At 49.9% G+C, this 25,668-nt stretch overlaps 1 protein-coding gene across 1 annotated transcript; it reads right to left on the reverse strand.

Moving 5' to 3' along the window:
- Positions 1-3: 3 nt before the first annotated feature.
- Positions 4-25,483, reverse strand: XG (Xg glycoprotein (Xg blood group)). Its single transcript, XM_061135844.1, has 12 exons — positions 25,225-25,483; positions 18,871-18,915; positions 18,405-18,428; positions 17,340-17,402; positions 16,368-16,430; positions 14,713-14,769; positions 14,300-14,359; positions 11,257-11,301; positions 9,921-9,965; positions 7,254-7,289; positions 4,877-4,987; positions 4-3,149 (listed from the first exon to the last, which is right to left on the reverse strand). The coding sequence occupies exons 1-12, from the start codon at positions 25,283-25,285 to the stop codon at positions 3,133-3,135; spliced, it is 627 nt and encodes a 208-aa protein (XP_060991827.1). The 5' UTR covers positions 25,286-25,483; the 3' UTR covers positions 4-3,132.
- Between the last annotated feature and the right edge of the window lie 185 nt (positions 25,484-25,668).

Below are 25,668 nucleotides of genomic sequence, written 5' to 3' on the forward strand. Positions count from 1 at the left end.
AAATTCAGAAAGAACCCTTTTCCCCCAACTTTATTGAGATATAATCGACACGTAGCATTGTAGAAGGTTAAGGTGTACATTGGGATGGTGATACACTTCAGTGGGATGATGATACACTTCAATGGGATGACCATCGCAGCTACGTTTCAGTGGGATGACCATCGCAGCTACGTTTCAGTGGGATGAGCACCGTAGCCTTGTCTGACATCTCCGCCCCGTGACATAATTCTTTCTTTCTGAGGCGAGAATATTTAAAATCTTTCAAAATATAGGGTACCGTTCCTTGAGGGCTCCAGGGGTAAAGAATCCGCCTGCCCACGCAGGAGACTGCAGTTCAGTCCCTGGGTTGGGAAGATCCCCTGGAGAAGGAGATGGCAACCCACTCCAGTATTCTTGCCTGCCAATTTCCATAAACAGGGCAGCCTGGAGGGCTACAACCCATGGAGCTGCAAAGAGCTGCACATGACTTAGCGGCTCAACAACCACAGCCTCATCACCGTTTTGGAAGCCAGGTGCCATTCACACTCGTTTTCCAGGTGAGAGGACTGATGCTCAGAGAGGTTGCACAACTTGCCTAGGGTCACACAGCTCGACTTGGAGAAGCCAGACTGTGATCTCACGCTTCGGGCGTCAGTCCAGAGTTTAATCATGCCTGGCTTCCTGTACCACCTGTATAGACAAGCTAGATGCATTCCTCATTCTCGCTTTTAAATTAGGAGAAAAAAAAAAACACCCCACAACTCTGTACCCCAAATGCATTCATCTATGTGTGACTTTTTAAGGATGTCTTTAACAGAATCCCAAAAAAACCTGGGCAGATAAAACAAGAAATATGTATCTTCTCCCAGGTTCAGAGTCTGGAAGTCCAAGACCAAGGGGCGGCAGGCGGGCACACCCTCTGAAAGTTACACGGGGCTCTGTCCCGGCTTGCGATAGCTCTTTGCCTTGTGGCTTGTCCGCTCCGAGCCACTCAGGTTCTTCCCCTGATGTCTCTCTGCGTGGCTCTGAATTTCCCCTCTTATAAAGACGCAGCTCATACTGCTTTAGAAGCCATCCTCCTGTTGTAACTCATCGTCTTAGGTGATCACAACTGTCCCCAATCTATTGACAAGTAAGGTTCCGCTCTGAGATCCCAAGGGTCAGGACACCAGTGCATGGATGTGGTAAAGAATCAACAACCAATGCAAGAGACCCAGGTTGGATCCCTGGATCAGGCAGACCCCCTGGAGGAGGGAAAGGCAACCCACTCCAGGATTCTGGCCTGGAGAATGCCATGGACAGAGGAGCCCGGCGGGCTGCAGTCCACGGGGTCACAAAGAGTCCGAGATGACTGAGCGGCCAACACATAAGGCAGTTTCAGTTATTCATAGAGATATACGTATATTCTTTTCCTGGTTCTTTTCCATTATAGTTTATTACCAGATTTAGAGCAGAGTTCCCTGTGCTATACAGTGAGACCTTGCTGTTTATCTGTTCTACATATAGTGTCGTGTATCTCTTCATCCCAGACTCCTCATTTACGCCTCCACGCTTTCCCCTTTGGTCACCAGAAGTTCGTTTTCTATGCCTATGAGTCTATTTCTGTTTTCTAAATCAGCCCATTTGTGTCCGTTTTCTTAGGTTCCACACATAAGCGATATCATATGGTATGTGTGTTCCGCAGACTTACTTCACTTACTGTCATACTCTCCAGGTCCACCCACGTTGCTGCAAATGGCACGGTTTCACTCTTTTTCATGGCCGAGTAATATTCCATCTGTATACATGTTGCACCTCTTCTTGACTCATTCCTCCATCGATGGACTCTTAGGAGTCTTCCAGGTCTCGGCTAGTGTGAACAGTGCTGCAGTGAACATTGGCTTGCAGGTATCTAATGGGGAACACCCACAAACAGAATGTCTAGGATTTCCATGCATCGTCTTCCTGCGTTCCAGACTCTAATGACCATCTTCCTCTTTGGTTCTGACAGTCAAGCCCTAAAAGTTCTATCAGCATTCATCTCAGTCCAGCAGACTTCACTCGTCTGCCCAAACCACCCTTTCTCTCCTCCCCCAAAGAATGACTAAAACCCAAGCAAGCAGCTGGGCTACTTTTTAGATGCTGAGGGTAGACAGTTAGTCCAGGAAAAAGAAAAGTAAACACCAAGGAAAGCGCTGATGTTGTGTTAAGAACTGGTACCCACAGAGGATCCAAGTCCAAAGATAATACAAACAACTCTCGACATCTCAAAATCTCTATCCCACGTTCTGAAAAAAAAAGTAGAAACCATACAATTTCATGGCAAAAAAACACTCCAAAATCGCTTCCCCAAGGTGGTTTCCACATCATCGGCCTTGCACTTAAACTTCCAAAAATCCAGCCTCATCCTCTGCAGGTGATAATACTTTTGTGAGCTGAGATAAAGTTCAAATGCTGCCGTTAGGGTCGAAACGCATTCATTCCTGATTCGCGGGCGGAGGTGAACGGGTCCGGATTCCTGACGTTAACTCAAGGTGGTTTAGTTTCCCTGGTGGCTCAGATGATAAAGCAATCTGCCTGCGATGCGGGAGACCCGGGCTGGCTCCCTGGGTCAGGAAAGATCCTCTGGAGGAGGGAAAGGCAGCCCACTCCAGTATTCTTGCCTGGAGAATCCCCATGGACAGAGGAGCCTGGTGGATTACAGTCCAGGGGGTCGCAAAGAGTCGGCTGCCACTGAGTGACTAACACTTTCACTTTTGCAAGGAACCTATAGCATCAGCTAAGCTTGTCTGCCCAGCTTGCTAGAAACCCAAGCAGCAGCTTCCATCCTTTGGAAGTCCTCCACGGCAGCCCCACCCAAGACCCCCAGCTATTCTCCTGGCCGCTGTGTTCACTGACCAGAGTCAGAACCTCTTAGGCCGCAAGGCCAATGGAACCCACAGATCAGGCAATCTCTTTACAACCCAAGATCCAGCGGTCCACCTTGTTCTCATCGATGTATCTGAGGAATCAGGGACCCCCTTCTTTGTGGGGGCAGCGCGTCTATTGCAAACAGAAGGGAAGACCCTCCAGGGCCGCGGGTGAAGGCAAGAGTGAAAGGGACTTTCCACAGGATCGACAGAGTCGTCATCTGAACGGAGGCTTTCTCAGAGCGGTGGGTGGATTTTGAAGACCTCAGATAGTCCGTGGTTCTGCAAGGAAAGATTGAAAGCAAGACGTCATAGTTAGCGGGGAAAAAAAAAAAAAAAAAACACTTCAGTGGGTTGATCTTAAAGCACTGTTAATTTTTTTCACTGTAGAGGCGGCGGAGGATGAGATGGTTGGATGGCATCACTGACTCAATGGACATGAGTTTGGGAAAACTCCGGGAGTTGGTGACGGACAGGGAAGCCTGATGTGCTGCGGTCCATGGGGTCGCAAAGAGTCGGACATGAGTGAGCGACTCAACATCTATGATGAGGCATGTGGTCCAGAATGTAAGGGATTTTTTTTGGTTTGTTTGTTTTCACGAACTCTGCTTCCCCCTCCAAACTTTCAGGCTGGGGTGTTGTATAGACCAAGGCACTTCCTGGCCAGGGTGTAAGGCAATACCCGCCAACCACCAGCAGAGGGGGGCAGAGGGCAGCTATTGAGATTGTGAAGGCGCCCAAATCCCAAAAAAATACAAATAAAAACACTATTGGAATAGACTTCTGTTTCATAGCTTCCCTCACTGGCAAAACCCAGGTAGATGCCGACATGAGTCGTCTCCAGACTAGAGCTTGAGAGAATCCAGATTACCATCTGAGCTGGTGCTGCTTCTGCAGGGAAGCGTCTCTCCCCGACCTTCTCTTTAGCGACGTCTCCAGGAATTTCCTGGATCACCAGCCAGGATCTGTGCTCCCAGGGGCAGCTCCCTGCGCTTGTAACTCTGCAAACCCAGGAGCTTGGACCCAACGTTGAAGCAGAAAGCCCTATGCCACCCCCCGCCCCCTCCACAAACTCATTTCCCTGGAGGTCGTGTGTGCCTGCTGGTTCGTTCAGTTGTGTCCGACTCTCTGCGACCCCGTGGACTGTAGCCCCGCCAGGCTCCTCCGTCCATGGGATGCTCCAGGCAAGAACACTGGAGCGGGTTGCCATTTCCTCCTCCAGGGGATCTTCCCGACCCAGGGATCGAACCTGCATCTCCTGCATTGGCAGGTGGACTCTTTACGACTGAACCACCAGGGAAGTCTCGTGTGCAGCAGAGTGAGTTGATATTTTTTATAGACTGTACGACACTTAAAGTTTGGAGGAGGAAACGGCAAGCCACTCTTTGCCTGGAGCATCCCATGGACTGAGGAGTCTGGCGGGCTACAGTCCCCGGGGTCGCAAAGAGTCAGACACAAACAGAAGTAACTTAGCACATGTTTAAAATCATTATGAAATATTGGCTCTATTGCAGCCGGGGATGTTCCAAACAATATTTCCTTGTAGCTTATTTACTTTGTACATGGTAAGGAAGGAAGGAAGGAAGTGTGAGTCGCTCAGTCATGTCTGATTCTTTGCAACCCCATGGACTGTAGCCCGCCAGGCTCCTCTGTCCCTGGGATTTTCCAGGCAAGGATCCTGGAGTGGGTTGCCGTTTAGCTGCTTCCTTTTAATCCCCTCCCGTCCATTTAACCCCTGCCCTCTACCATCTCTCCACTGGGAACCACCAGCCTGTATTCTGGATCTGTGAGTCTGCCTATTTTTCATTCTTATTCACTCATGTATATATTTTTAAATCAGGCTTTACGACTAGCTTGTTGTCTATATCTGTGAGTCTGCCTGTTTTTCATTCACTCATATATATATATATATATCACTCATATACATATATATATATATATATTTAAAATCAGGCTTGACCACTTAAGGCAGACACAATTGGGGGCGGAGGTGGGGGGGGAAGACTTGCCGTTTGTCCTGAGACAGTTTCTCCTCCGGTTATAGTAGCTGACCGCCGCCCCAATCAGCGTCACCACCACCACGGAGACGATGGGAGATGCAATCTGCGCTATCATGTTGCCTGCGGGAATCCAGGGGAACAAGAACGGGTCTCAGGAAAAACAGCACCAGTGGGGACACCGTGTGTCTCCAGCGACTCCGTACTCACCCCCGCCCCCGGCCCTCCCCGCCCTCCTATTCACGGGAAAAGGATGGAATTCGTCGAAGAAGCCCAAGGGATGCATCCTGCTTTATCTAAGGGGCGCTTACTAACCACGTCTGATCGGTATGGGGCATCCAACGGTTCTGTACAGAAGATATATATATATTTTTTATTTAATATGTGTGTCTGGATGAATTTGTATCTTTGGGGACAGAAAATGTCTACTTGTGTTCTTCAGTTGCTCAGTCGTGTCCGACTCCTTGCAACCCCATGGACCGCAACACGCCAGGCCTCCCTGTCCATCACCAACTCCCAAAGCTTGATCAGACTCATGTCCATAGAGGCAGTGATGCCATCCAGCCATCTCATCCTCTGTTGTCCCTTTCTCCTCCCACCTTCAATCTTTCCCAGCATCAGGATCTTTTCCAGTGAGTCAGCTCTTTGCATCAGGTGGCCAAAGGATTGGAGCTTCAGTATCAGTGCTTTTAGTGACTTTTCAGGGTCAATTTCTTTCAGGGAATGGATTTCCTTGAAGTCTAAGGCAGTGCGTGTATAAAGTGCAGAGCAGCCCAGGGGTCACCGGCCAGTTACCCCTGTAGGCCCCACACCCATCACATTCCACACTCTGGCCCCACGAATTACTACAGTTCCTGGGGGTCCATTCAGTCAAAGCTAGCACAACACCTCTGTCTCCTGTCCTGCCCGACTCCCACACATCTGCAGACCGTGCCTTGGAGATGTCCCCTTCAGGAGCACGCATTCCGTCTTCCACCCCACCCCAATCCTGGGTGAGTCCTGTCCTGGCCCGAGTGAAAAAGTCTTAGCCGCTTCGGTCATGTCCGACTCCTTGTGACCCCACGGACTGTAGCCTCACCAGGCTCCTCTGGTCATGGGATTCTCCGGGCCAGAATACTGCAGTGGTTTGCCATTCCCTGCTTCAGGGGATTTTCCCAACCCAGGGATGAAACCCACATCTCCTGCACTGCAGGTGGAGTGCTTATCTGAGGACCACCAGGGTAGGCCCCCTGTCCTCTGGAAAGGGAAGCTGAAAGTCACTCAGTCGCGTCCGACTCCTTGTGACCCCACGGACTTTAGCCCCACCAGGCTCCTCTGTCCATGGGATTCCCCAGGCCAGAATACTGGAGTGGCTTGCCATTTCCTTCTCCAGGGGAATCTTCCCAACCCAGGGATTGAACCCAGGTCTCCTGCCTTGCAGGCAGATTCTTTACCAACTGAGCCACCAGGGAAGCCCAAGACTACGGGAGTGTGGAGCCTAGCCCTTCTCCAGCGGATCTTCCCAACTCAGGAATCGAACCAGGGTCTCCTGCATTGCAGCCGGATTCTTCAGCAGCTGAACTACCAGGGAAGCCCCTGTCCTGCCAAAGACTCTATCAAACCGTGTGTCAGACCTGGATTTTTGTCTGGGGAGCACCTCTCCTCCCCTACCTCCAGTCCACGAGAAGGAAAGCACCCGTGGCCTTTGCAAATATCCGGCAACCACCATGCGTCCCGGAAACGGCAATACTTCCTGCAAATGGCAATACGTCCCGCAAACGGCAATATTTCGTTGCTGCCCAGGTCCTGGGCCTCAAGGCTTAGAAAATCAGCTCTGTCCCTTTCTTCTCCCCCAAAGCCTTGGGGTCTGCCAGGTGGGATCACCATTGCCCTGCACTGGTGTCAGCCTCCAGATTCCCAAGAAGCTGGCCTCCGTCGTCCCAGCGACACACGGCCGACGCCCGCTGGCTGCACTCCAAGCCTCCCCTGCGGGCCCGTGACGGGGCAGGTGGGGCCCCACTGGGGGCTTCTCCGGGAGTGAAGGCTGTGGTTTCTCTGCTGCTCCGCTTCTAGGCTTGAGGTCAGCCGTGGTCAACGAAAGGGGCTCTGGCGGTGGGCAGTAGCAGCTCCGAGAACCGCAGCCAGCTCTCAGAGCCCAAGCATCTTTCAGCTCCAAATCGGTCCCCAGAGCCCCAGGCATCTTTCAGCTCTGAGGTGGTCCCCACGTCTCCTTCTCTGACCCCCGTGGGACGGACCGCGCCCGAAAGGAGCTTCTGCATGCCCACACAGAGAGAGCAGGTGGTCCCTGAATGCCCTCAGCAGAAACAAAACCAGGCCTGCCTTGGGCCCTCCGCAGACACGTGGGGAGCCCACCCCTTGGAAGACCGTGCGCCCCGCCCCCAGGCCATACCTTGCTGGTTGCCCGGCGTGGAGTAGCCGCCTCCACCTGGAAGGGGACAGACACATAGTCATGCGCGTATTCGGAAGAGCTGGGCCTGGGCTGCCTGCTGCTGGGAGGCGGGCATTGCATCCAAGTGGGGAGGGGATGGAGGTGGAGACTGAGGGGGTGAGGCTGTCACCTCAGGGCATAGGGATACACACCAAGGCGTGCACAAGAGGCACATGCACACACCCATATACACACGTGCACAAACATCACACATACACACAGCATACACACATATACACATGTGCACACACACACATCCCACATACACACAGCCATATACACACATGCACACACATCACACATACACACAACACACACCCATATACACACATGAACACACACATCCCCCACACACACACCCATATACACATATGCAAGCACACACTTCCCACATACACACACCCATATACACACATGCACACACACACATCCCACATACACACACCCATATACACACATGCACACACACACATCCCACATACACACACCCATATACACACATGAACACACACATCCCACATACACACACCCATATACACACATGCACACTCACACATCCCACATACACACACCCATATACACACATGCACACTGACACATCACACATACACACATCCATATACACACATGCACACACATCACACATACACACAACACACACCCATATACACACATGCACACACACACATCCCACATACACACATCCATATACACACATACACACACACACATCCCACATACACACACCCATATACACACATGCACACACACACATCCCACATACACACACCCATATACACACATGCACACACACACATCCCACATACACACACCCATATACACACATGCACACACACACATCCCACATACACACATCCATATACACACATGCACACACACACATCCCACATACACACATGCACACACACATCACACACACACACAGCACACACCCATATACACACATGCACACACACATCACACATACACACAACACACACCCATATACACGACACACACCCATATACACACACATCCCACATACACACATGCACACACACATCACACACACACACAGCACACACCCATATACACACATGCACACACACACACCCATATACACACATGCACACAGATCACACATACACATAGCACACACCCATATACACATGTGCACATATACGTCCCACATACACACACACCCATATACACACATGCACACACATCACACATAGACACAGCACACACTCATATACACACATGCACACACACACATCCCACATACACACACCCATATACACACATGCACACACACACATCCCACACACACACATCCCACATACACACATGCACACCCACACATCCCACATACACACAGCCATATACACACATGCACACACATCACACATACACACAGCACACACCCATATACACATGTACACACATACACAACATCCACATCCACACACACCCATATACACACGTGCACACACACACATCCCACATACACACACACCCATATACACACATGCATACATGTATCACACATACACACAGCACACACCCATATGCACACATGCACACACACATCCCACATACACACACAGCCATATATGCACACACACACATCCCACATACATACACAACACACACCAATACACACACAAACACCCCCCAAACACATAGCCACACACACATGTACATACATGGACACACGCCATGCACACACATAACACCCCCACACCCATATACATACATGTACACACACGGCCCACACACATGGACACACATGCAAACCCCACAGACATGCATGTAACACACACAGCCACACACACATGTGACACCCCACATACATACAGGCATGCACATATAACACACTGACACACCCATATGCATACATGCACACACATGCAACACAGCACACACCCACATATACAATGCAGCATACACGAACATACATACATGCACACACTTGCTACACACTCACACACCCATGCACAGACATGCAACACGTGCACACCCATGTATACACGTATGCATGCATGTACAGCACAAGCACCCGTCCACACACACACATCAGAGCAGCCACTCACACACAGGCAGGAGTGCACACAAGTATCACAGGCACTGTGCCCATGTGGACATGTGCACACACATGCATGTCTCCACATGTGTGTGCACAGGACACTCCCACACATGTACATATGAATACACAAGATCTACACATATATCCACGTGCACGCATCTGCCCTGACCCACATACCCACAGCACACACACACATGCACGTGTGTTTCAAATTCATACGCATGCATACACAGATACACAGCGCAAAGGTACATGTGAACATATGTACACATGTATAAACACAAGTGCCCATATGCCCACCCAGCCACATGTACACACATGTACATGCAGGGACACACACATGCCTACATGCACATGCACAGGTGAGCAAGCCTTCGTTTCTTGGAAGGATTGCGACCCGCCTGCCATGCAAACCCCTCCCCAGCTTCAGTGCACAGTGAGGACACCGCTCAGAGAGCCAGGCGGTCAGGCAGCGCCCACGCAGGGGTTAGCTCCTCAGCAGAACTTCTCCTGGTTTGGCTTTTACGAAAGACCTCCATTACCATAATTAGTGCCAGGGAAACCGGGTCTGTTGCGCCCTCCTCGTCCTGCAGGACAGAAAGGCCAGGTGAAGAGGAAGATGATGCTCGGAAATGCCAGAGACATCCCCAAGGGAAGCTTCGAGAAAGACAGGACCACAGAACAGAGGCTGTGACATCCCGGCCAAAGGCCCCAGCCTGATTCTCCCCAAGCCAGAGGAAGAGACAAGTGTGCCCCAGGACATTCCCTGGCCACACCGAGTCGGGCTGAGCTCACCTTGCAAGTTCAGCAGGTCTGCAAATGCCAGGGGCACGCTGACCCCCAGCTGCAGAGACAGGGGGCTTCCCTGAGCTCAAAACCCCACTTCTCAGCGCATCCAGGGAAAAGTCCAAGGCCAGGCAGCAAACAGTCATCTCAGCGAGTGAGAAATAAAGGAGCTTTCTCCACACCTTCTTATGTCCAGAGGGCAAATTTTTTTTTTTTTTCTGTTTTTGGCTGCATGCAGGATATGCAGGGTTTTAATCCCCTGACCAGGCGTTGATCTCAGGTCCTGCCAGTGAAAGCCCACAGTCCTAATGGCTGGACTACCAGGGAAGTCCCCGGGGAGTAATTTTAAAAAGAGATTCCATGGGGGCTCAACACAGTATAGAATTCGCCTGCAACGCAGGAGACCCGGGTTCGATCCCTGGTTCGGGAAGACTCCCCTGGAGGAGGGCATGGCAACCGACTCCAGTGTTCTTGCCTGGAGAATCCCACAGACAGAAGAGCCTGGCAGGCTACAGTCCATGGGGTTGCAAAGAGTCAGAGACAACTTAGCGGCTAAAGAGCACCCAGCTATATTTACAAAGTGTCACATGACTACTTTGTATACCTGAAGGGAACAGAATGTTTCATGAGGATTCTATCTCAGTTGAGAAACATGAATCCAATGCATTTTGGTTTTTTGGCTCAATTTTCTGCCAAGTTCGCTTTACAGCACCAGAGACCCCCTGGAGATTTCAAGATCCACCCCTCGCTTTGAGGAAAGGTTGTATAGACAAGAATGGAGTTTATTTCTCCTGGGGTAAATTCCTTTCGTTCTTGGCATACTGCACTATCCACATGAAGAATCCGCAATTCCTGGGGCTGTTCTCTCCCTAATGAGGCTTGCAGCCTGGGGCTCTGTGTCTTGTTACCTGGACAGAGGGGTGTGGGGTCACCCCTGGATACCTGGAGGACTGGAGGAAGCCAAGCTGAGGGTCAGCAGTGAAGCGGCCGACACCCGAGACCCAGGAGGACGCTCTAATGGGAGCCCCAGAAAAGCCCACCCAGGCCCGCCACCCCCACGGGCCCCAGCGCTGCGTGTAGCGGGCCTGTTACCGTAGCTGTCGTGACCCGGTCGGTAGCCTCCTCCACCGCCGCCTCCTGCAGGAGAGAAGAGGGATGTGACGGCCATTCGGAGCATGGACCTTGGGGTCCAGCAGGCACCCGCCCATTTGGCACCAAAGCCGGACCCAAGAGTCACCCATAAAAGAGCGCTGGTTGTTGTTCAGTCGCTCAGTCATGTCCGACTCTTTGTGACCCCATGGACCACAGCACGCCAGGCCTCCCTGCCCATCACCAACTCCCGAAGCTTGGTCAGACTCATGTCCATCGAGTCAGTGATGCCATCCAACCATCTCATCCTCTGTCATCCCCTTCTCCTCCTGCCTTCAATGTTCCCCAGCATCAAGGTCTTTTCCACTGAGTCGTCTGGAGCCCTATGTGGTGGAAAAGCTCAGGACCCTCCAGAAGATGCTCCGGGGAGCCCCTCCCCCAGAAACATGGCTTCTGGATGGAAAAACTCGTGCCACAGAGAGCCCTTCAGAAAGCTCTGTGTCTTCAGAGATTACACATGCGCCCACCCCCACGCCGACCCAGAGCTTCAGAGTAACACAGGCGTACTCCCCACCTCCAGGGACCCACTTGTATCATGTTATAGGTCAACCATAACACACCAAAAATACATTTTTGGGGGGAAAGATAGAGACACATCTGCAAGGGTTTGCACAGACCCAACATCTCTGTAAAGATAGGTGTGTGCCTGTGTGTTCGGGCACTCATTCTTGTCCGACTCTCTGACCCCGTGGACTGTAGCCCGCCCCCCCCTCCCCCACCCCAGGCTCCTCTGTCCATGGGATTCTCCAGGCAAGAATACTGGAGTGGGTTACCATGCCCTCCTCCAGGGGATCTTCCTGACTCAGGGATGGAACCCAGGTGTCCTGCATTACAGGCAGATTCTCTACTACTGAGCCACCTGGGAAGCCCAAAGAGAGAAACTTAGGAGTTCAGATAGATATAGATCTAGAAATAGATAAAGATACAGATATAGATGTAGGTATAGGTGTAGACAGATATAGATGTAGAAATACGTGCAGGTATTGGTATAGGTATAGGTACACATGTAAATGTAGATACAGATACAGATATATAGGTGGGTTTCCTTGATGGCTCAGTTGGTAAAGAATCTGCCTGCAATGCAGGAGACCACGGTTCAATTCCTGGGTCGGGAAGATCTGCTGGAGAAGGGACAGGCTACCCACTCCACTATTCTTGAGCTTCCCTGGTGCCTCAGATGGTAAAGAATCCACCTGCAGTGAGGGAGACCTGGGTTCGATCCCTGGGTTGGGAAGATCCCCTGGAGGAGGGCGTGGTAACCCATTTCAGTATTCTTGCCTGGACAAGAATCCTTGCCTGTGATACTCTGTCCAGTGTCAAATGGACAGAGGGGCCTGGTGGGCTAGAGTCCATGGGGTCACAAAGAGTTGGACGTGACTGGGCACAGCATAGATATAGCTATAGATATAGCTAGATATAGATATGCACATAGATATAATGTGCATATATAGAGACATACATATAGCTATAGATATGCATATACATATAAATATACATACACATATACCTACAGATAAACATAGATATAGACAGATATACATATAGACATAGATATCAGCATAGATATAGATATACATATAACTATGGATATAAATATATATACAGACATAGATATACACATGTATATATAGACATAGATATACATATGTATATACATACAGATATACATACAGATAAACATAGATACAGATAGATATACATATAGATATGGATATCACTATAGATATACATATACATATAACTATGCATATAAATATATATACAGATATACATATACATGTGCATATATAGAGACATAGATATACATATAGCTATAGATATGCATATACATATAAATATACATACACATATACCTATAGATAAACAGATACAGATAGATATACATATAGATATAGATATAAGTATAGATATACATATAACTATAGATATAAATATATATACAGATATAGATATACACATGTATATATAGACATAGATATACATATGTATATACATACAAACATAGATACAGATAGATATACATATAGATATGGATATTACTATAGATATAGATATACATAGAACTATGGATATAACTATATATACAGATACAGATATACATATGCATATATAGAGACATAGATATACATATAGCTATAGATAAACATATACATATATATTCAGATATACATATAGATAAACATATAGATAGCTGTACATATAGATATAGGTATAGATAACAGATAGGTATACATATAGCTATAGATATAACTATATATACAGATATAGATATACATATGCTTATAGATAAACAGATATAGATATATATACATATAGATACAGGTGTAGACATAGATATACATAGATATACATATATATTCAGATATACATATAGATAAACATATAGATAGCTGTACATATAGATATAGGTATAGATACATATAGGTATACATATAGCTATAGATATAAATATATATTCAGATATAGATATACATATGCTTATAGATAAACAGATATAGATATATATACATATAGATACAGGTATAGACATAGATATACATAGATATACATATAGCTGTAGATAGAAATATATATGCAGGTATAGACAGACATATGCATATAGATAAACATAGATCTAGATACATATAGACGTAGGTATAGATACAGATATAGATATGCATATAGGTACAGATATGTGTATACATATAGATGTGTGTGTATAAACACATATACAGACATATATATAATAAGTACGTGTGTCTGTGGAGGCATGTATACGGGTGCACACACACAGGCACACACACACATATTTACATGGAGACGACCCCCACTTCTAAGCAGCATCGGCCCTATGGTTGGTTTCGTCCACCTTGCAGACCCCAGGCGTGGACAGCCTCAGGGACGCGCCTCCCTCCCGCCCCCCAGAGGCTGGAGGGGAGAGTCCACAGCCCACCACCTTCCACGCGGGGTCTGGGACGGGGTCTGGGGTGGTCTCACAGAAACGTACCTGCGGGCGGCCTGGGCGGGTAGTGGCCGCCGTCGCTGAGGTCTGAGTCGCTCAGGAAGCCTGTGGGACAGAGCAGAGGGTGGTCACAGACCGCGGTCCGGGGAGCCCCCTGCACACGCAAGCTCCCGCATCAGGGGCGCAAGGACAGCTTATGGAGAGGGGGTTCCACAGTTGGAGAATCTGTGCACCCCACGAAAGATCCACGGGCTGAAACTAAGACCCGATACAGCCAGCATAAATATAGGACTCTTTAAAAAGAACTGCTTTAAAAAAAAGAAAAAAAGAACTTTTGCATATTTTAAATGCAACGCGTCTTTCGCCATCGAGAACCGAATTCTCCAAACCATCTTCCGGAAGACTTCTTAGTACTTCCGAAGACGCTTCCGGAAGGCGTCTTAGTCCGGAGGACTCACCTCCACTGTTCCCAGGCTGCGGGCGAGGAGGCGGGGGCTTCGGCCTTGGGTAGGTATCTGTTGGAAAACACGTGATTTTAGGAAAAGAGGGACACCTCCCAGTGACGAACCGCTCACACAATGCGAAAGGCCGGAATACAAAATGACGTTCTGGCGAATTTATGTTTGGTCTTTATCGCTTCCACGGAATCACTGGTGCTCAGAATCCCCAAGCATAAAGCTCTGTTTAAACATTAGTTTTTATTGGAGTATACTTGCTTCCCTGGTGGCTCAGATGGTAAAGCGTATGCCTGCAATGCAGGAGACCCGGGTTCCATCCCTGGGTCGGGAAGATCCCTTGGAGGAGGGCATGGCCACCCAGTCCCGGATTCTGGCCTGGAGAATCCCACGGACAGAGGAGCCTGGCGGGCTACAGTCCACAGGGTCACAAAGAGTCGGACACGCCTGAGCAACTAACACACACACACACACACACACACACACACACACAGTTACTTCACAGCATTGTGTTCGTTTAGGCTGTCCGGCAAAATGAATCTACTATGCGTATGTGCTAAGTCGCTTCAGGCATGTGCGACTCTGCAAACCCGTGGACTGTAGCCCACCAGGCTCCTCTGTCCGTGGGATTCTCCAGGCAAGAATGCTGGAGTGGGTTGCCATGCCCTTCTCCGGGGGATCTTCCCCCGACCCAGGGATCGAACCCACATCTCTTAAGCCTCCTGTGTTGGCAGGCGGGATGTTTACCCGCCTGGGAAACCCACATTACTCAAAGCAAATAGAAATTCATTACTCAGGGCCACCACCACCATTTTAAAGGCACTAGATTCGAGCAAAAGCCAGAAAGCGGCCTTCCTCTGTTCTGAAATGCGTCAGCCGCTGGAGTCCTGAGTCACACACGGTCCCCTCCCAAGCCTGAGGCTGGCCCCGCGAGCTGCCGGGTGGATGAGTCCCCCAGGACCTGAATAGTGACTCATCTCACATGACGGCCAGTGTCTAAGATTCTCTGGGGCCCACTGGAGGGAAGCCCATGAAAATATGCTTAAGTTTCCCAAAAAACTGTAGCAAGAAACACCCCACATTAGACAAGCAGAGACATCATCACTTTGCCAACAAAGGTCTGTATACTCAAAGATCTGGTTTTTCTAACGGTCATGTAAGGGTGTGAGAGTTGGACCACAAAGAAGGCTGAGCACCAAAGAATTGATGCTTCCTAAGTGTGGTGTTGGAGAAGACTCTTGAGCGTCCCTTGGACTGCAAGGAGATCCAACCAGTCCATCCTAAAGGAAATCAGCCATGAATAGTCACTGGAGGGACTGATGCTGAAGCTGAAACTCCAATACTTTGGCCACCTGATGGGAAGGACAGACTCACTGAGAAAGACCCTGATGCTGGGAAAGATTGAGGGCAGGAGGAGAAGGGGACGACAGAGGATGAGATGGTTGGATGGCATCACCGACTCTATGGACACCAGTTTGAGTAAACTCTGGGAGTTGGTGAAGGACAGGGAGGCCTGGCGTGCTGTGGTCCATGGGGTCCCAAAGAGTCAGACAGGACTTAGCAACAGAAAACAACAAAGGCTTCATTTGGCCTCCATGACCTTCCCTGAGTTCCATGGGCAGGTTCAAAGCTGTTTCAAAATGAATGAACATTCTTACTTCCACCGGTGTCGGGATTTCCAGGCTGTGGGTGGTACGGAGGCTTTGGCCTGGGGTAGATATCTGTGGGGAAGACGACATTGCATGATTAGAAGAGAAAAATGTCCTTCCGTCAGAAGCAGCTTATAAAACGAGAATATACGCATGACTGTAGATTTTATCTTTTATTTACAGTTGGTGCTCATAAAGAATAGGTCACGATCAATAGGGTAAAAATTACTTAGCCACTAGAAATAGAACCTCAAAATTTAGAGCTTGAAAAAACTATATACACACACTCTCAAAACTAACTGTTTAGGGTTTCTATTGTATGTATTTTCTTGGGCCCCAAAATCACTGCAGATGGTGACTGCAGCCATGAAATTAAGATGCTTGCTCCTTGGAAGAAAAGCTGTGACAAACCTAGATGGTGTGTTAAAAAGCAGAGACACTACTTTGCTGACAAAGGTCCGTCTAGTCAAAGCTAGTCATGTGAGGGTGTGAGAGTTGGACCATAAAGAAGGCTGAGTGCCAAAGAACTGATGCTTTTGAACTGTGGTGTTGGAGAAGACTCTTGAGAGTCCCTTGGACTGCAAGGAGATCCAGCCAGTCCATCCTAAAGGAAATCAGTCCTGAATATTCATTGGAAGGACTGATGCTGAAGCTTCAGTTCCAACATTTCGGCCACCTTGATGTGATGAACTGACTCACTGGAAAAGACCCTGATGCTGGGGAAGATTGAGGGCAGGAGAAGGGGACGACAGAGGATGAGATGGCTGGATGGCATCAGCGACTCGATGGACATGAACATGAGCAAACTTTGGGAGATGGTGACGGCAGGGAAGACTGGCGTGCTGCAGTCCACCGGGTCGCAAAGAGTTGGACACGACTGAGTGACTGAATGACAACAAAGGCTTCTTTCAGCCTCCGTGACCTTCCCTGAGTTCCAGTGGGCAGGTTCAAAGCTGTTTCGAAATGAATGAACATACTTACTTCCACTGTTGTCGGGATTTCCAGGCTGTGGGTGGTAGGGGGGCCTCGGGTTGGGGTAGATACCTGTGAGAAAAATGACATTGCATGATTAGAAGAGCAAAATGTTCTTCTGTCAGAAGCAGCTTATAAAACCAGAATATAAGCTTGACAGTACATTTTATATTTTATTCACAGTATGTGCTCATGAAATATAGATTATCGTTGATCAGCTTAAAACTACTTAGACGCTAGAAGCAGAACCTGAAAACTTAGAACTTGAAACAACTACATACACACACTTACAAAACTGTTTGGCATTTGTAAGGGATGTAAGAAGCAAACAAAAACTGTTTATTCCTTGAAGGCTTGGGTTTGATCCCTGAGTTGGGAAGATCCCCTGGAGGATGGCATGGCAACCCACTCCAATATTCTTTCCTGGAGAATCTACATGGACAGAGGAGCCTGGTGGGCTACAGTCCCTGGGGTCACAAAGAGTTGGACACAACTGAGCAACTGACACACACACACACACAAACAGGGAAATTCTATGTGTAGTTTTCTGAGGAAATGCCAGACTGTTTTCTGTGGAGGCAACACAATTTTCTACCCCCACCGGGAACACATAGACGTTCCAAAGTCTCCACACCCCCGCCAACACTTGTTATCATCACTATTTCGATCCTAGTGAGAATAACATCTCACTGTGATTTTGTGATCCATTTCGTGAAGCACTTGGGTTTAAACTTGGGTTTAAACATCTGTCCATCAGTCTCAGCCTCCACAACCCTATCATTGCTGTTGTTTAATCACTCAGACCAACCCTTTTCAACATTATAGGCTGTAGCCCGCCAGGCTCCTCTGTCTGTGGGATTCTCCAGGCCAGTGGAGAATACTGGAGTGGGTTGCCATGTCCTCATCCAGGGCATCTTCCCGACCCGGGGGTGGAACTCATGTCTCCTGCACTGGCAGGCGGATTTTTCACCACGGAGCATCGTGGGAAGACCCCATAAAACTCCTACCAAAACCTCAGCCTGTGGTGAGGCACCCTCATCTCTGCCCACTCACCTGAGTCAGGAAGTCACTCACCTGAGCTTGGCTTCTTGGTGGGCTCTGTGGACAGAGAACATACGTGCAATTAGCCCTGAGGGTTTTTGTGTGGCTCAAAGAAACAATCATTAAAGTCATAATATAAAAAAAAGAAAATTAAAAAAAAAAAATGAAAATCTCAAGGCACTAACAAAGATATGATCATTGCGGTTCAGTCGCTCAGTCATGTCCGACTCTTAGCGACCGCATGGACTGCAGCACGCCAGGGACCAACACAAATTCCATTCCGTGTTCGAGGGGGCAGGGGACTCAAAGGACAAAAGGTCCCTTCAAATGCAAGCCCACCAGTGTTCCCTGGAGCAAATGCAAGCCCACCAGTGTTCCCTGGAGCTGTGCGGAGGTTGAGGGTTGGAGTAAAGCTTCTTTGAGTTGTTAGGAAGGAATCCCGACCCCACCCCACCTGGATCCGCAGGAGTAGCTGACTCAGGCTGCCAGAGGCACTTACCGGGGTCGTCCAGAGCGTCCGCCAAATCAAAGTCACCATACTCACCTATGAAAACACACAGGGCGTCAGTCACAGCGACATGGAACCGGCCACCCGGGTTTCCGTTGCCCCAGCTGCCCAGATTGCTCCCCCCAAACCCACTCCCAGCACCCCGAGCTCAGCCGAGAAGAAGAGTTCCACCCCTCCCTCCAGCTCCCCTGGGCTGGGTCTGTCCAACCAACATCTTATTCCTAGATTTCCCCCCCAGGCTCTGCCCATAGCATAAGAGATCTATGCAAGAAGATAACTGCACCCTCATCCTTTTTTTAAAATTAAACTGTAGTTGATTTCTGGGCTTCCCTGGTAGCTCAGCTGGTAAAGAATCTGCCTGCCATGAAGGAGAGACCCCGGTTCAATCCCTGGGTCACAAAGAGTTGGACCCAACTGAGTACTGAACTGAACCAGACTGAACTGAGTGACTAAGTGGATTTATAGTGTTGTGTTAGCTTCAGCTATACAGCAAACTGATTCAGTTATACACATATATAAATTATTTTTCTATACATATACATGTATCTATTCTTTTTTCACACACGGTTCGATTATAGGTTATTGACGTGAAAGGGTTAGTCCCTCAGTTGTGTCTGACTGTTTACGATCCCATGGACTGTAGCCCGCCAGGCTCCTCTGTCCATGGGGATTCTCCAGGGAAGAATACTGCAGTGGGTGGTCATTCCCTTCCCCAGGGGATCTTCCAGACCCAGGGATCAAACCCAGGTCTCCTGCCTCGCAGCAGACTCTTTACCATCTGAGCCACCAGGGAAGGCCATGCAATCAGCTCCTGACAGCTTACAAGCATCTCTCACCAGGCTCATCCCTGAAGCTCCCGGCAAACCCCTCAACAATTTTCTCAAACCTGAGTGTCCAGCCAATCCCTGTTCTGAGCCTCTGCTACTTATCTCTTCCTGGTCTCTCCCTAATCCATTGCACAACAGACTAGGCAGCACCTGGGCGTTTTCCAAAAAAGGACATCTGGCTGCCTCTGGGGGCTAGAAGCCTCCAGAGCCAGGCTGCTTGCAGCAGGAAGCCAGGGTGTGGCCCTCCTCCCCCTGGCTCTGGAAACAAACCAACTGCCCCCACCCCATTCCGAGTCCACTTGTCATTCCAGCGACCTCCTTCCCTTTGCAGATGCTTCTCCTTATAAACAACGCTGAGCGCCGAAGAACCAATGCTTTTGGACTGTGGTGTTGGAGAAGACTCCTGAGAGTCCCTTGGACTGCAAGGAGATCCAACCAGCCCATCCTAAAAGAAACCAGTCCTGAATGTTCATTGGAAGGATTGATGCTGAAGCTCCAACACTTTGGCCACCTGATGCGTAGAACTGACTCATTGGAAAAGACCCTGATGCTGGGAAAGATTGAGGGCAGGAGAAGGGGCCGGCAGAGGATGACATGGTTGGATGGCATCACCGACTCGATGGACAAGAGCAAGCTCCGGGAGTGGGTGATGGACAGGGAGGCCTGGTGTGCTGCGGTCCATGGGGTGGCAGAGAGTCGGACATGCCTGGGCGACTGAATAACATCTGACGATGACTCGAGGTCACGGGGGAAGCGGCCCCTGGTTGTCATGGGTGTGGCGCTCTTTGCAGAGCCCTGAGCATGACTCACAGACCAGGCGAATTCCACCCAGCGTCCCCCGCCCCCTTGGCGTGGAGCCGATCGTGTCCTGCAGGCCTGGCTGGAGTCTAACAGCCTCCCTCTGGTCTCCAGAGGGGCTGCAGCCAACATCCTACCTCCCCCGCGAGCTGCCGCTTGCGTGGAGGTCTAGCCAAGCCCCGTCTCTGTCTAGCCCCGCCCTGTCACTCTAGCCCCGCCCCGTCACTGTCTAGCCCCGCCCTGTCACTCTAGCCCCGCCCCCACATAGTAGTCCCACCCCGTCACGTCTAGCCCCGCCCCTATCACGGTCTGTCCACGGTCTAGCCCTGCCCTGTCACTGTCTAGCCCCGCCCCCGCCACATTGTAGCCCCGCCCCTGCCATGGTCTAGCTCCGTCCCCGCAACATGCTAGTCCGGCTCCAGTACTTTGTAGCCCCGCCCCATCACGGTATAGTTCCGCCCCGTCACGGTATAGCCCCGCCCAGTCACGGTATAGCCCCGCCCAGTCACGGTATAGCCCCGCCCCCCGACGTTCACATCACTCCGAAGATACTGATGCAGGGGCTCAATGTTGGGGAAGATGGGGTGTGGGAGACGCCGCTCCCTGGAGCAGTTATTTCCTCCAGCTTTGTTTTTCCCCTCAGAGCCTAAGGACGGGGCTTGGAACTCAAGATCTGTTTCCCATCTGCTTCCTTTAGCAGGCCCGGCAGATTCTGATCAATCCCACATGTGTTCTGGGCTCACCACGCGGGTTCCCATGGCTGTCCTCCTGGGAACCTGGGTTGAAAAGGACTCAGGATGGTGGGTGGGAGGTCTTAGCGTCAAACCCCAAACCCCCTTACCCTCCGAAAAGAGCTATTTAGGACGGATTTAAAAAAAAAAAAAAATATATATATATATATATATATGTATGTATGTATATATTTTTATTTACGGCTGTGCCATAAATACTTATGTTACTTAGGGATCTAGTTATCTGACCTGGGATGGAACCCGGGCCCCCTGCATTGGGAGCATAGAGTCTTAGCCACTGGACCACCAGGGAAGTCCCAGAGGGATTTTCAAGATAAAACTTGCCTGGGAAAAGGGGATGGCTCCCCACTTCAGTCTTTTTGCCTGGAGAATCACATTGGCAGAGGAGTCTGGTGGGCTACGGTCCATAGCCCATAGTCTCAAAGAGTCTCAAAAAGTCTCAAAGAGTCAGACACAACTGAGCAACTTAGCATGCAACAGATGGTTAGATGACTGATGATAATGAGATACATGGATCACAGGGAATAGATGGTAATTAGAAAGACAGATGAGAGATATAGTTAGATGTTAGAAAAATAGATATAGGATTTTTAATTATATAGAGAAATAGAAGATAGGATATATAAAAATAGATGATAGATACATTAGATGGATAATCAATGATAATTAGATACATGGATCACAAGGAATAGATGATATTTAGAAAGGCAGATGAGAGATATAGTTAGATGTTAGAAAAATAGGTATAGGATTGATAATAATTATATAGAAAAATAGAAGATAGGATATGTAAAAATAGATGATAGATACACTGATAGATACACTGATAAATTGACAAATGCATTGACAGACACACGGATAGATATGACAGGTACACAGGGAGATGGCGTCTTTAGTGCTCAGGCAGGATTTCTCAACTTCAGCAGTGTTGACATTTGAACCTGGATGACAGACAGGACAGCCTGCTCTGCGGGGCATCCTATGGATCAGAAAACTTTCAGCCGCATCCCTGGAAAAGTGAAAGTTGCTCAGTCGTGTCCGACTCTTTGCGACCCCGTGGACTATAACAGTCCATAGAATTCTCCAGGCCAGAATACCAGAGTGGGTAGCCTTTCCCTTCTCCAGGGGATCTTCCCAACCCAGGGATCAAACCCAGGTCTCCCGCACTGCAGGTCGATTCTTTACCAGCTGAGCCACCAGGGAAGCCTGAGAATACTGGAGTGGGTAGCTTATCCCTTCTCCAGGGGATCTTTCCAACCCAGGAATTGAACCGGGGTCTCCCACATTGCAGGCATATTTTTTACCAGCTGAGCTATGAGGGCAGCCCAAGGCCCAGGCCCATCTGATGATAACAGTGCCCTCCCAGTGTTGACCACCAAAAATGACTCCAGATGGAGCCAAGTGTCCCCAGGGGGCAACATCACCCGTGGTTGAGCACGGCTGACTGCGTGAAGCGACACTTGGGGGTGTGATTTCTGCACCTCCTGGGTGAGAGACACATCAATACTATGGGAACCACAGAGCAGACATCCCCCTGTAGCAGAGACGCTTGAGGCTCAACCCAGTGGTTAACCAGATGGCTGGGGGCTCAGACGTCACCTGTCAAAGGGAATCCCGACTCCATGAGCATGAGGATGTTTCCCAAAATGCAGCTGCCCCGTTAACAGTTTTCCCAGTAGTCATGTATGGACGTGAGGGCTGGACAGTAAAGAAGGCTGAGCGCAGATGAATTGATGCTTTTGAACTGTGGTGCTGGAGAAGACTCCTGAGAGTCCCTTGGACTGCAAGGCAGATCCAGCCAGTCCACCCTAAAGGAAATCAACCCTGAATTTTCATGGGAAGGACTGATGCTGAAGCTGAAACTCCAGTCCTTTGGCCACCTGATGGGAAGAGCCGACTCATTGGAAGAGACCCTGATGCTGGGAAAGATGGAAGGCGGGAGGAGAAGGGGATGACAGAGGATGAGATGGTTGGATGGCATCACTGGCTCGATGGACATGAATTTGAGCAAGCTACGGGAGATGGTGATGGACAGGGAAGCCTGGTGTGCTGCAGTCCACAGACTCTGTAGGAGTCAGACACGATTGAACAATGAGAACCACAGTCACTCCCGCGCCCACCCACCTACCCCATGAAGCTCTTGAACAGCTGCGATTGGGGTGGTGCCTTCATTCATTTATCTTTGGCCACGCCACACAGCTTCAAGATCTCGGTTCCCTGACCAGAGATTGAACCCTGGGCCGTGGCACTGAAAGCCCGGAATTCTAACCATTGAGCCACAAGATGAGCTGAAGGCATCCGCCATCCAGTGACCCCCGAGGGATCAGACCGACTGGGCCTGGTAGGAGGCTGAGTTGCCTGTAGCAGCAGGTGACCCCAGAGTTCTGTGTCACTGCCAAGGGAATAAATGCTCAGACAGGTTTTGCTGGCTTGGCTGCTGGGCGGGACTGCGTAAAGACAGAGCTTGGCCTCAATGTGCTGCCTTTAGCCCTGGTGTTGGTTCAGAGAACTGACATCTCCCTGCAAACAGAAGCTCCTGACCACGTTTTTGCGAGTCCCAGGTGCGGGAAGATGCTCAGACCGTGTGGATTCGTGGAAGGGTCTCTGGGAAGACCCTGGACTCTGGGTGCCGGGATGACTCACAAAACCACACCTGATCCTAAGTACCCATCCTCAAACAGGTCAAACAGGACATGCCCCAAGAGTGACATCCAAACAAAATCTCTTCACTCCTAACCTAGTTATGTACGGATGGGAGAGCCAGACCGTAAAGAAGGCTGAGAGCCGGAGAATCGATGCTTTTGAACTGTGGTGTTGGAGAAGACTCTCGAGAGTCCCTTGGGTGGCAAGGAGATCCAACCAGTCCGTCCTAAAGGAGATCAGTCCTGGGTGTTCATTGGAAGGACTGATGCTGAAGCTGAAGCTCCAATACTTTGGCCACCTGATGAAGAACTGACTCTTTTGAAAAGACCCTGATGCTGGGAAAGATTGAGGGAAGGAGGAGAAGGGGATGACAGAGGATGAGATGGTTGGATGGCATCACCAACTCGATGGACATGAGTTTGAGCAAACTCCGGGAGTTGGTGATGGTCAGGGAGGCCTGGTGTGCTGCAGTCCACGGGGTCAAAAAAGAGTCAAACACCACTGAGCAACCGAACAGGTATGAGCCATGATGAAAGAAAATCTTTTAATTCCTAACCTACAACACATCTCACTCTTAAGCCCCTCCCAATCCTCAATGCCTTAGAATTTGAATATCCAAAGGACCAAATATGCGTCTCCAGTTGCTATTAAATCCTGCCCTTCGTGGGTTAATTATAGTTTCCTGAGCGAGGCCCCTCCCTGCCTCTGTTCCGCAACAGGCCAAGATGGGGAAGAGCCCATATTGGAGTTTCGGGCTTAAACAACTCACATGCTTTTAATTTGCCAACCGGAGGGCTGACATCAAGGAAAAAAAAATACCTAAAACAACATGAACCAAGGCTGTCCTTCCTGAAAAACCCCGTCCCTGGTGACAGGGGCCCGTCCTGCTGAACCCAGCCGCGTCTCAGCTCCGTGGCCTCCCTACAGAACTACACAAGCCACTCAGACTGCTGATAGAAAGCAAGGAAGTACAAAATCTCAACCCGCCCCAGAGACACGGTCACTTTTTCCATGCGTGCCACACCCAGAGATCAAAACCCGAGAACAACAACAACAACAAAAAAAACCACAGCTCAGTCCTAAGTGTGTCCCCAGCCTGCAGATCTGGGTCGATTCCCCCGGACACCCCCCAACGTGGTACCCGATCCCCTCGTTCGCTGCTCACCGCCATCAGACCAGGGTCTGCTTTTGCTTTCTACACTCTGGCAGTTTACAGCTGTTTCCTGAGAGGAAGTGGTTTGGGACGGAGTGTTTATTTTCTTTCAGCAAGCAGATAGAAAGGCACACCCAAGCACCTCTTTCTCCGGGAGCCAGCCCTCCCTTACCTCGGACGTGCAGCAGAAGGCAGAGGAAGGTGAGACAGAAGAGACCCCGCCATGCCTCCATCCTTGGTCTCCGGCTGGTGGGCGGGTGGGCTGGGGCCACCCCACCCTCAACGGGTGATGCTGTGCTGATTCCTGTCGTCCTCCGAGGGAAACAGGAAAGAAAAATAAAAAAAGGATGAACCAGTCTACAGCCTCTCTGCTGGCGAGTGATGAGCAGGGCGGTGCTGGACTCCCCAGCCTGGAGCCCGCCCTTGAGGACCAGCTCCTACACGCCCGCTGCAGGGAAGGCACCTCCCTCAGCTACGCTGGGCCAACCACCGCCAGGAAGGTGGGGAAATAGGCGACCGCCCGGTGCCAATGGGCATCCTGGGTTGTAGGGGAGCTGGCACACCTGCTTGGCAGCTCTGCACCCTGCATGCGTGGGAAGAGCCCCAGGATCAAAGG

Source organism: Dama dama, chromosome X (assembly GCF_033118175.1).
Source record: "Dama dama isolate Ldn47 chromosome X, ASM3311817v1, whole genome shotgun sequence".
Classification (NCBI taxonomy): Eukaryota; Metazoa; Chordata; class Mammalia; order Artiodactyla; family Cervidae; genus Dama; species Dama dama.

Coding starts and splice junctions, on each gene's coding strand:
- XG (XM_061135844.1), bottom strand. CDS start 25,285: ATGGAGGCATGGCGGGGTCTCTTCTGTCTCACCTTCCTCTGCCTTCTG. Junction 16,431..17,339: donor AAATCCCGACAACAGTGGAA/GTAAGTATGTTC, acceptor TCTTCCCCACAG/ATATCTACCCCAGGCCAAAG. Junction 14,770..16,367: donor AAATCCCGACACCGGTGGAA/GTAAGAATGTTC, acceptor GTTTTCCAACAG/ATACCTACCCAAGGCCGAAG.